Genomic DNA, 12,361 nt, shown 5'->3' with positions numbered 1-12,361 from the left:
CTTCTTCAGTCTCAGCTGACTGCAGGTTTCCCCAATCTTATAAACAGTACATTTGCATAATGACTGAAACCAGCCCAGTGAAGGAACAATGGGCTGGGAGAAATACTGTATACAATAAACTCAAGGAGGGCGCAGTGTCACCCCAGCCCTCAACCAGCTCCTCTCCACTCCTGGTAAACATTCACACATTAGTTAACAATAGCTGGCAGGTTAAAAAAAAAACTTTGTTTCTTTTTTATGCCCAAAACAAAATAAGGGTTTCTTTATGAGGTAAAAGTACTGCTCTTGACTATAGTCAAGTGGGTCCTGTCGCACCCATTTTGCCACTGGCTTTCTCCAGATCTCTAAATAACACTGGCTTTTTTATGGATAATGTTCACCATTAGCTGCCACGTGGTTAAATTCACTAACATTGATACAGACTTTGTTTTGCGTTTAGATCATGTGCCTGAAAGACCAGATGTTCAGAGAGTATTAGTCATGAAATTTGCACACATTGATTACATTGATTGAATAGGTCTTTGCCCAAATTGTGCTCGAGGTCAAGGATAGATTTCTCATTCTCAATGGATTTCGATTCTCATTAGTTCGTACAATGTATCACAAGAAAACTGTCTTTCTGTACTTCACACAAGTACTTTTGTACTTACAGTAAATTGTGGTGGTTTGTGAGATGGATGTAACTGGTGTTCAGGTTTGTCCTTATGTGGAGTTTGTGTTGGAGTCTTTTGTGCTACGTGCTGGTCATTTTTGTTGATGTTTGTGATTGGTGGACTTTTCATGTTGGCTAGTTTTGGTCACTATTGGTGCTGTAAGGTAGCTGGAGTAAAAGCACTGAGACAAGGCACTCAAGCGTAAATAGATCTGCTGAATGTTGATCTGTTGGAAGCTGTTCTCATAGAAATAAGTGTTTATCAAGGGTGTCAAACTCATTTTAGTTTATGGTGCAGCATTGAAAACCTACCAGGAGTACTACAGCATGATATTTAAAGAAAATAACTAATTTTCACACCAGTTGGACCTCCCAGCAGTCTATTTCTAGCCCCTGGGTTGCATGTTTGACACCTCCTCTGTCTATTAGAAACGACTGACAGAGTCAGGAAAGAATCCAGTTACTATTTTTCAAGTAAAGTCCCACTCCATTTGTACATTGGCACTGCAGATATTTTTAATACATGGAAAATGTGATATGGTAGAAATTCCTTTTTTTTTTTTTAAATCAAATCGTTTATTAGAAACATGCTCTTTTGCACAGCTGACAGCATTCAGGAACGTCAGCATTTCTCTTCCCTTATAGAGTACTCCAATGTCTCCAGGGCCCCAACAGTCTGTGTGTGTGTTTGTGTGTTTGTACTGTACATCACCCTAACCCTCTACCTCTGTGTGACTTGTAAGGTGAAAGTTCTCTTAACTGATGCGCTGAAGATGCTCTGTCACGCAAGCCCCTCAGCATGTGCATCTTATATCTCACGACTCCGCTGCGCCTCTCTGATTCTCTGCTCACTGAATCATATTTCCACCACAGTGCACCCAGCCTTCTTTTTTTTTTCTTCTTCAGTTTTTCTGTGCTGCTAGTCCATTTTTATGTTATTTATGAGAGCAACGCCTAGAAGTAGTGTTTCCTGGGAATAAAAATTCACCAGGTTATATTTTCCTTGGGAGATAAAGCAAAATATAAATCACTGCATGGAAACAAACTTCCATTTGCTGCATTTTTGCTGTGAATAATTCATTGTGTCTCGAATGTACCATAAGGAACTCTGGTTTATGTTTCTCCTCATATCAGTGTTGTTATTGATGCTGGTGTATAGGTTACAGATGTTTTCTCTAAATATACAATATTTAAGTTTATAAAAATGCAAAAATGCTTAGCCTGATAGTTTTACGCATAACAAGACACCTGTTATGAAATGTGCTAAAATATTACCATTCCTCCTTGCTTATTTGTTTTACAGATTTTACATTATATACTCATTGCCCACTTTATAAGGTACAGCTGTTAAACTGCCAGTAAATGCAAATATCTAATCAGCTGATCACATGATAGTAACTCGGTTCATTTAGGCTTTTATACAGGATGACCTGCTGAAGTTCAAATTAGGCATCAGAATTGGGAAGAAAGTTGTGAGTAAAAATCACCTAAATCTAGGGTTTGCAGAGGAAGAAGACTTAAAAAAAACAACATATGAGGGATGAAGGAGAACGTGACAAAGAGCAGAAGCAAACTGAGGGTTTAAATACACAAAAAGAGATCAGGGCAGATTGGAGACACCTGGGGAAAAACACACAGCTGAACTCAATCTAAATAATGCGATAAACTACAGTGACCCCAATGTCACGATAAACATGATATTGGGTTCACTGTCCTTAAATGGCCTCTATTGTAACCAGATTTCATCCAATAGAACACCTTGGAGGTGCAGTCAACAAATCTTCATCGACTGTGTGATGCTATCATGTCAATAGGGAGCAAAGTCTCTGAGGAATGTTTCCAGCACCTTGTTGAATCTACGACTAGAAGAATTAAGGCAGCTCTCAAGGCAAAAGGGTTTCCAACTGAAAGTTCCTCTCATAAAAGGTGCCATCACAAGTTATCTATGTCATGTGCATCAATGCATAACCCAAATTTATTTAAGTTTTTTAATACTCAGGTTGACAATTGCCTTAAATGTGAGCGGTTCCACCAGGCATTATTTGTTAGTTTGTTAAATATATGTAATGCAAAAGAAGCTCAAACTTTTTTGCTCTTCCTCTTTTCTTTTCACTTTGACTTTTGTTGTAATGAAGAGATCATTTTACTGGATTGTACAAGCTGCACAACTGTGAAATTTGCTTCAGTAGGCCCACACAATCTGTCATGGTCCTGACAGTTTGGCCTTTGTAAAGAGATTGTCTTAGAAACATTTCCTTGCCCCTGGGGTTATGGCCTTTACTTTAACTCAGCTCTATGAGAAAGGATTGTCCTGAGACAAAGGGTTCACAGATGAGCTGTGGAGAGAGAATATTGCAGTCTGTTGCTGAGGAAGTTGAAGCTTACCAGCACTGCTGGAGCACAGGCAGGGGGCTTGTAGGTCTCACAAGCATTAAAAGCAAATTGTGCAATTTGCAGAAGGACCCTTTCTTAAGAGGAGGTGACTGTGATTAGCTACATTCCCGTGGGAGGGAGATTTATGAAGTCTGAGCTTGTTTTTTGGGCCTGACCTACTGCACAAGTTGGAACATCATTAAAATATGATTTCCCATTCTAATTTATGATCATGTGACACTGTGATTATCACTATTGGGGATCATTTTCAGCAAAATAATAAGATGACAATGGACATGTAGCATAACATTGTTTTAATGTAATATAAATGTGGCAATCTGGAATCGTCGGAATCATGATAATATTAAAAATGAGTAAAATACATCTTAAAGTCCTACAAATGGGGCGACCATGGCTCAGGGGGTTGGGAAGCGTATCTGTAACCGGAAGGTCGCAGTTCGATCCCCGGGCTCTCTGTCCTGGTCATTGTGTCCTTGGGCAAGACACTTTACTCTACCGCCTACTGGTGTTGGCCAGAGGGGCCGATGGCGCGATATGGCAGCCTCGCTTCTGTCAGTCTGCCCCAGGGCAGCTGTGGCTACAACTGTAGCTGCCTCCACCAGTGTGTGAATGCGAGAGTGAATGAATAAAAATTCAAATTCAAATTCAAATTTTATTTGTCACGTACACAGTCATACACAGTACGATATGTAGTGAAATGCTTGGACAACTGCTCGTGACCTAAAGAAAACAAAAAAGGAAAAGGCTATGAATAAGATAGGAAAGAAATATGAAAAATTAAAAAGGGTAAATTTAACTAGGAAGGAATAAAATATAAATTAAGGTTAAAAATGAAATAACTGTACAACACAAATTAGAATGAAGGGTAAATTTAACTGGGAAGAATAAGATAAAATATATAAATTAAAGTTGAAAATAAAATAACTGTACAACAAAATACACAATACACAATAATAGTGTACATTGTAAATAGTGGCATTGTAAAGCGCTTTGGGTGCCTTGGGTGCCTTGAAAAGCGCTATATAAATGCAATCCATTATAAATGTTTTTCTGTTCTGTTGGGTTGTTATACAGTAGGTCAACTCCCCATGGAGACGACTTGTTTATCATGCCACCATTTTCCCCTATCTCCTGTTTCTATGGTAACAGCTTAGCGGACCTTAACTTTATTTGCAAATACACTAGTTAACATTTTTCATTTTTTAACCTTTGACTTCTCAACTATTATGCACTTGCTACTCTTACAGATGTGTTCGTACAAGGCCTGTTATAATTCAGCTTTATTAAGCACTGGATGGTTAAATTAGATAAATATGTCAGGGTCAGGGTCAGGGTCAGATTTATTTATATAGCACATTTCCAACAGCCGATGCTGCACAAAGTGCTTAACAATAACAATAAAATTAAAAACTACAGTGTAATACAATAATAGCAATAGAAACAATAAAATAGAAGAATTGAAACGATACTAACTAATTCAGATAAATCCAAAATGCTTGGGTCATAATGTGTTAAAAGCCAGAGCGTAAAAGTGTGTCTTTAGTAAAGATTTAAATTGCTCAAGAGTTTGAGCAGATCTAATATTAAAGGGGAGACTATTCCAAAGTCTGGGACCTGCCACAGAGAAGGATCTATCACCACGAGATTTGAGGTTAGTCCGTGGAATGGACAACAATAGTTTTGAACTAGATCTCGTGGGTTTTCCTGGAGCATAGGCAGAGAGGAGCTCTGACAAGTAGGGGGGGGGCTCGGGCGTTGAGTGACTTAAAAACAAAAAGTAAGAGTTTAAATTGGATCCTGTAGGGGACAGGGAGCCAGTGTAAGGAGGCTAAAATTGGGGTTATATGCTCTCTCCGTTTGGTACCGGTTAGCAGGCGAGCAGCAGCATTTTGAACCATCTGAAGGCGATGGATGGTGGCATGATCTAGGCCATAATACAGTGAATTGCAGTAGTCCAATCTGCAAGTAAGAAAAAGGTGGATGATACGCTCGAAGACGTCAGCCGGAAGGTATGGCTTTATCCTGGCTAGCTGTCTTAGCTGAAAAAAACAGGACTGAACTACTGCACTCACCTGCTTGTTCAATTTAAAAGAACCATCAATGTAAACTCCGAGGTTTTTTACATGTGTTTTACAATACGAGGAGAGGGTACCCAACGTGCTGTCGATATGATTGAAATTGCCAAAAATGACAACCTCAGTTTTGTTTTCGTTTAGCTGTAAAAAATTTAATGATAACCACTGTTTAACGTCGTCAAGGCAGCGTAATAAGAGCTGCGGTTGATCTGATCCTGATTTTAAAGGTAGATAAATCTGTAGATCATCCGCAAAGCAATGAAATGAAATGCTGTACCGCGAGAAGATGGAGCCCAATGGCAGCAAATAGAGTGCGAAGAGGGCGGGACCCAAAATAGAGCCTTGAGGAACGCCGTATTTAAGAGGAGCTAATATTCTAGCAGTGCATTTTTTTCCCGTTGCAATCGCAGTTAAAAAAAAAAAAGAATAAATAAATACGATCTTTTGCCACCGACAGCATGCTGTTTTTGATTAGGCCTTAGTTACTCTTTTTAAGTTCTTGATTGCACTCAGATTCCAGCTGTTGACTGACAATTAAGTTAAGAGACGCTACAGTTAATTAACATTTTAATCTTGAATGTCAAACAATGGCTGAAAGGACTTTGAAAGGACCTTTGGAGCAAGACACTATAGTTAATTTAAATAGAAAAAAGAATGTCATAGCATTTTCTTAGACTAATGTGATTACAGTTTGTTTAATATTTTGTGGTATATTTAGAAAAATGTTATGCCTTCCAGAGCCTAAAAAAAACCTATTGTTTATATTCACATTCACATTAAGCAGGAATACAATGTTATGCCTTCCATTCTGTAAATATTGTGCATGTAATAAAAAGAGCTGCACAGTTCTATAAATTCACTGTTTGGTTTTTGGCCCAAAAAGCGAACTCCCATGACTGTGATGGATTTTCAGTTCAATTTTTACATCAAAAATCTTTGTACTTTTAATTACAGCAGTTCCACAAGGCTAATTAGCATAAGCAAAATGAGCATGTGGCTAATTAACATTTTATTAGACGCACGGGTTAGGGAAGCTGTGTGTCGATCTTCAGTTATCAATCTGTATTTTCACACATGCTTTTTATAGCAACACAAAATCTGCTTTTAATTTTAATTAAATACTTAATTTCACTCTTTATTTCGATCAAAATTATTCTGACTCTCTGCAATGAACCGATCATCACTTGCAGCCAGTCGACGTGTTCAGAATGACTTGGTTTATCAAGATCGTGATAAAAGGGGATCTGTATGTTATCAGTTTGTGAATGAATGGGGTCAAATTGGCAATTACATGCAATCAATCTAGTATAATATGTTGGGAAACTGATAAATCTACACATAAAATGCACATTACCTACTTACAATAAGAATCTAAGAACTTCATTTGCAACAGAAGTTTAGAAAATCCTCCACAATTCACTAAAGGACAATGATTTAACTCCAAAATAAGACTATAACAGGAACAAAACTGCAATAGTTGGCAGCCAGTTGAGGAGAGTACGCTATTGCAAAGACACATCACAGACAAGTTGCAATCATCGGTGCAGACTGACTCAGAGTGATTGGAGCATGCTGGCAGTTGGACTGACTACTGAGTCAGACAACGATTTGTTTGGAGACAGGTTGCCTCCCACCAGGTGACATGTGCAATCACCTTTGGCCAGAGGTTTGTGGTATTGCATGTTAAACCTCTGGAGTCACTGCAGCTACTTCCTTCCGTCGCCAAATTCAATGCAATCATCGAGCAGCATCCTTGTTTATATATATTTTTTTTAATTTGTAAACAACACCCACAAGATGACTCTGGATCTTTGTATCGTGAATTTTCTCTGTGTTACTAACAAAGCATGACACCATGTTAGTGTGAACATGGATGTAATTGTCTCAATATATCAGGTGATAAAAATAAAGCACCTTTGTGAATACTCTGGTCTTCAATATTACACCTTTCTGCTGCTTCAGGGATTTCACACAGTTTATCCCTTGAGGCGATGGACTTCAGCTCTTTCTCTACTCACCATCCCAGCTTGTTCTAAATGTAGACCTAAAATCTTTTTCTTTGATCCCAGATTGGCTTGACTCTTTGGAAGTCTGCCCTCACAATACAAAGTGAGAGTTTTTTTAAGGATTTTCTTGGTGTATGGCTTCTTTGTGAAGAGGATTTGTGGCTCTATAAGATCTATAAGGATTTGATGCGCTGCTGTAGCTACGAGACACAATATTGCTCCACTCCCTGGAGTCTGTCTGTAACACTGAGTTATTGTCCATGACTCCTGAAGGACAGCTGGTGTACAGATTCCAAATTACAACGTGTACTCAGACAGACAGATCACTTGTACTTAACTGGTTGCTTTCAAAACTGAATTTGTATTCCTTTATTTTTCTATAGGAAGTGTATATATAACTAAAGTAAATGACCTGCAACTTATTATTACCGATGATATTTTGGTATACTCATTCAATTCTTAAGTAGCAGAAAAGCCATTTAACAAGACAAAACCACATCTGTCATATTTTTTTAAATATTTTGTTCCAATACAAATTTTTCTAATTTTTTTTAATGATTAGCTTTCTGTAAAATCAACTAATAATTGGTGCTTCAATAAATCAGCATCCTTTCATGTGTTGCATCTCTGGAGCAGTTTAGAAAAGTAAAGTTTAGCTTAACTTCGACCTGTAGTCTTTTGCGAAGGACACCATACTTGCATCAGTTCCTTCAGTACTTCAGACGTGCACATATTTCCCCCCATATAAATGTGAAATCAAACACCGAGCGTGTCAGTTACTGCCTCACGTCAGTCTATTCTAAATTGAAATGCATCAGTCGCAGTGTCACTGTTGTCTCTGTTTGATTTCCTTCTACCTGTCTGTTCTGGCCTGCTTCAAAAAATGTTTGTTGTGGCTATGCTTAATTTAGACCAGAATGACAAGGACAAAGGTTTTGAAGCCTTCCCAAGCGACAGCCTCCCCTTCTGAAGATTGTTTATGATAGCTGTAGATCTGTAGGTATAGCTCAGAATCCCTCTGAGAGATTCTGAATCAAAAGTGTGTTTAAGAAAACAAGAGCACCAGAAGACTGTATGTGTTTTGGGTCTGGAGGAGGACTGGCAGTTTGCTCAGGCTGTAATTGTAAATGTAGTTGAGCCAGAGCAAATATCTTTTGTCAGTATCCATCTGCAGAAAACCGAGACAAAGAGCAAAGCTGATGTTCTGGCAAAGAAACAAGGCTTTGAAGAATAGTTGTGGTAATTGTTCTCACTGATTGGATTTCATTCGTCATCCACTACATGCAGCCAGCAGCAGCTGTATCTAGAGCAGGGCAATATGGCCAAAAATATTTATCACGATATATATTTGAAAATTTGCGATAACGATATAACCGACGATATAATTGATGCGAGACAAAATACAACTCCACAACATTACTAGCGCAAAAAGACAACCTTCCATTTATTTTCACTTAAACAAGAAGCTGGTTTTTATGTACATTAAAGCTTTATAAAAATGTAACAGTGCAAATGCAAATTCCTTGCTGAAAGTTTAACCAAAAGGCATTTCCAGTAGAAATGGGCTGACATATCCTGAGCATAACCATGTATAATATCCACTGAAGTTAAAAAGAGGTGCTTTGCAACATTAAACTGCAGTGTGCAGTACGTATTTTTCGGACCATAAGGTGCACGGGATTATAAGGCACATTAAGCGAAACAAAGCAGTCAGATAAATCAAACTTTATTAAACTCATTCTTCTTGCTTCCTCCACTTCTGTACCATTGATTCAATAATGTTGAATTCTCTGGCAGCTGCTCTATTCCCTTGTTGTTGCAGTATATTAATGACTAACCTCGTATTGTGGATGGATTATCTCAGTTGTTCTCCTGACTGAAGTTTGGTCCGTTTACAGCATCCTGCCATGCGATTGCATTTGTTTCTAACCATGAAGAACCTTCACGTTAACTTTTATAAGTGGAAAAGTGTTAGTGTTCGTCCTCCAGCTTCACTGTTTATGTCATGCTAACATAGCTGTGTCGCTAGCGATCACGTAGCACATCATTATATACCAGCTAGCCCAACTTCAGTAACCCTACAAACGTCACTGCTGTTTAGTTTCCTGTCTTCATTTATGTTGGAAGTGATAGCAGAGCTGTACGTTTGATTTTTTTCAGAAATCTCTCCGTCAGAACATGCAATATCATGCTTAGGTAACTAGCGAAACTAGCGAGCTAACTTCCGCTAGCTTCCTGCTAACTTCTAACTCCGTTAAATGTAATAACTTTTGTTTTCATGGATGCCTGGAAGTTAAACTTTATAGTTACACCTGGTAAAGCAGCAATGCTGATCGTTTTATTAAAGATGAAAGAATTTAGACAGTTTTTAACTCTAAGTGATGCTGCAGTGTTGTTTGACCTGAATATACGGAGTTTAGGACCCAGATTACTCCCAGATTTAAGAGCATCTTAGTCCGACAAATACGACAATAACAACGGCCGCTTGCATGTTCTGCAAAAAAATGTGCTTTGTTGTGTATCTGACGGACAAACACCAAACCAGTTCCACATCACGGAAGTTGCACCATTTTTACAAACCAATTCTGGTTCATCTGTTTCACTCAACAATCGGCCATGTGCGTATGAAAACAAAGGCACTGCGCATGCGCGTTTTACTCCCATTCTATCGCGATATTTCATTTTCCTATCGTTGCCTAACATTATACCGGTATTACCGTGAACGGTATAATATGGCCCAGCCCTAGCTGTATCCCAAGTATTGTGTGATGCTTACCCGTCTCTGTCTTTTCTCTTGCTTAGGAGTTTGCAGCACTGACCAAGGAGCTGAACGCCTGCAGGGAACAGCTGCTGGAGAAAGAGGAAGAGATATCTGAGCTCAAAGCCGAGAGGAACAACACCAGGGTGAGGACAGCATCCTTATACATCTTTATTAAACTTTCCTTACTTAACTTATTTTAATATGACCATTGGAATTCAGTAGTTCTGAGCAATAAGAACAAACAAAACTGATGTTTGGACATTTTAAACCAGAAATGAAGCTGCTTCTGCATTTCATACTCAATCCTTTTTTTATGCATTCCACAAGTTGCTCTCAAGTTTTCCCAAAAAACCTGCTGGACACTGCGATAGGCAGCATCCAGAGGAAGATTAAGCTATCTGGTGGCTACGGTTTTAAGGCTGCAAAAGCACTGAAGCAACCATGCACACTGTCTATTTCCTGTGCCCAGGCACACCTCATTAGCTCTCCACATTCTGCCTGAAAATTGTTCCACTTACTTCACATGGATGGCTGCTCAACAGTAAAACTAAGTCCAAATGGTACTGATGCCCTGCAGTGTCCAGTTCAAAGAATTTGGTGTGGGGGAGGGGCAGCTAAAAAAAAACATTAGAGGATCAGCTGAAGTCCAGTATCTTCAATAAAAAACATTGCCTTTTTAAAGCACACTCTGCTGTTGATAGATAAGACTCTGCTTTCCATCCCAATGCTGATGAAGTGTGTATTTGCAGTCTTGCACTATCTTCCTCTGGTGGAGACAGAAGATTTTAGCACAGCACTGATGGAAAATTACAGAAAAGAGGGAGGTGAGGTGCAAGAAAGGAGGACAGACAAAAGTCATTTTCACTCTCGCACTTTATTATCACCTCAAATTCTCCAACAGGCAATTACTAAGCAAATTTTAATTAAGCTTGGTTTTGTCACTGGTTATAATTAAATCTTGGAAGACATGTACAGGCAGTCATTTGACGTGGGAACCTGCAACATCATGTGATGAGTATGGGATTGGTCTTATTGGCTGTGGGTTAAGCATCACAGTCTTTGATATGTGATGAAGATCTAGAGTTTTCAAACTTTTGAGGGGCCAAGACTAACTAACATTCATAACTGATTGCTTTCGTGTGTTTTAACTGATAAATTTTCAAATCACCAGCTACAACTTAGGGGATTAGTGTACTATCTGTTTTATCGCAGGCATAGTTGTGCACTTTGCTCATAGTTTTACAGAGTTACCAGAATGGAAATCAAACATAATTAAGCAACTAAACTCAAACTAACTAACTAGTATGTTAGGTCTCATTCACTAAAGCCTAGAGACCAGTTAATGACCATCTCACAACCACTAGTCGCTAGCAGAGAAAATGTGTAGACCCTTAGTGAGTGAGCGGCTGCTGGATGTTGCTCACTCAAACTAGGTGAAATCAGTCGCCAAAAGGGTGCTGCACCGAAACCATGATTGCTTTGGTTTCAAGCAGACTGCCAACAGTTTGCATGTGAGATGCAGACTTGTCTGCAAACACTCACCGTTTTCCTCTGTTAGCTGAAAGTTGGAAACGTTTGGGGCAAATCGGAAAAAGAGAAAGTCGTGCCTTACCACTTCAACCAAAACACTTCAAAAGCCACAACTTTTACTTTGTAGATCAAAGTTCTCTGTTGCCTGTTCGCCTCACACGTTTCACTTTTACTACTGCTTGGTGAGTAGTTTTCAGGTATTTGCAGTAGATACTGACTAATATAAGATTTTTGCAAGTAATACCGATATTTATTGATTAAAAACTCGGATATATCGGATGAAGCACAAGTTTGAAGGATATGTGTAACAACATTTCATCTTTACTTTTTAAATTTTCATTTTTTGGCAAGTTAAAAATCCAGATATCAATATATTTGCAAGTAGCTGATATCTACTCATATCAGTTAAGCTCAAGCTCTAGTTTACAGTCAATTCAGTGTCTGCGCTGCAAACTGTGTGCGATCATGGCGACCTGTTACTTATTAAAGCAATCACAAGGGGAGCGGGGTCACTTATCGCCACCACACCAATAAAAGTACTCTGAATTTATATTTTTAGGTGGGGCTTATTTGTTTTGTAAAAGGGTTCATGCTAATCAAAAATTATCAGTTTTCATCAGCTTAAAATTTTCATTATGTAATAATTATGCTATTTAATTACTTTGAGCATTTGAGTTCAAATGCCACTGAAATTCTTTGTGTTATAAAACCTTTTAAACATTGTCCTTTACATCTGTTTTATATTGATAAATCCAAATTGCAGTTTTAAGCATGTAAATTCCACACATGCGCTTTTACAAAAGGATCATTTAATTCAATCTACACCATGAACAAGCTGGCTAGCATCATGGTTTGTTTGCTTGAAACTAAGAAAGCGTGACTCAGATCTGGTCTTCTGTTGCTGCTCTTACTCAGTTTGGCCTCGAACCGTAACTTGACAACG

At 38.6% G+C, this 12,361-nt stretch overlaps 1 protein-coding gene across 9 annotated transcripts in view; it reads left to right on the top strand.

Annotated features, from left to right (window-relative positions):
• Window positions 1–12,361, top strand: part of ppfia2 (PTPRF interacting protein alpha 2) — a 185,472-nt gene that overhangs the window by 123,869 nt on the left and 49,242 nt on the right. For all 9 annotated transcript variants that reach the window (XM_076876078.1, XM_004548416.2, XM_076876081.1 and 6 more), the window contains one exon: window positions 9,930–10,031. In XM_076876078.1, the coding sequence (XP_076732193.1) occupies window positions 9,930–10,031 (102 nt within the window). The remainder of the gene's footprint in view (window positions 1–9,929; window positions 10,032–12,361) is intronic.

Source organism: Maylandia zebra, linkage group LG17, assembly GCF_041146795.1.
Source record: "Maylandia zebra isolate NMK-2024a linkage group LG17, Mzebra_GT3a, whole genome shotgun sequence".
Lineage (NCBI taxonomy): Eukaryota > Metazoa > Chordata > Actinopteri > Cichliformes > Cichlidae > Maylandia > Maylandia zebra.
The sequence above is the reverse complement of the archived record's forward strand: the minus strand, read 5'-3'. Positions and strand labels throughout refer to the sequence as shown.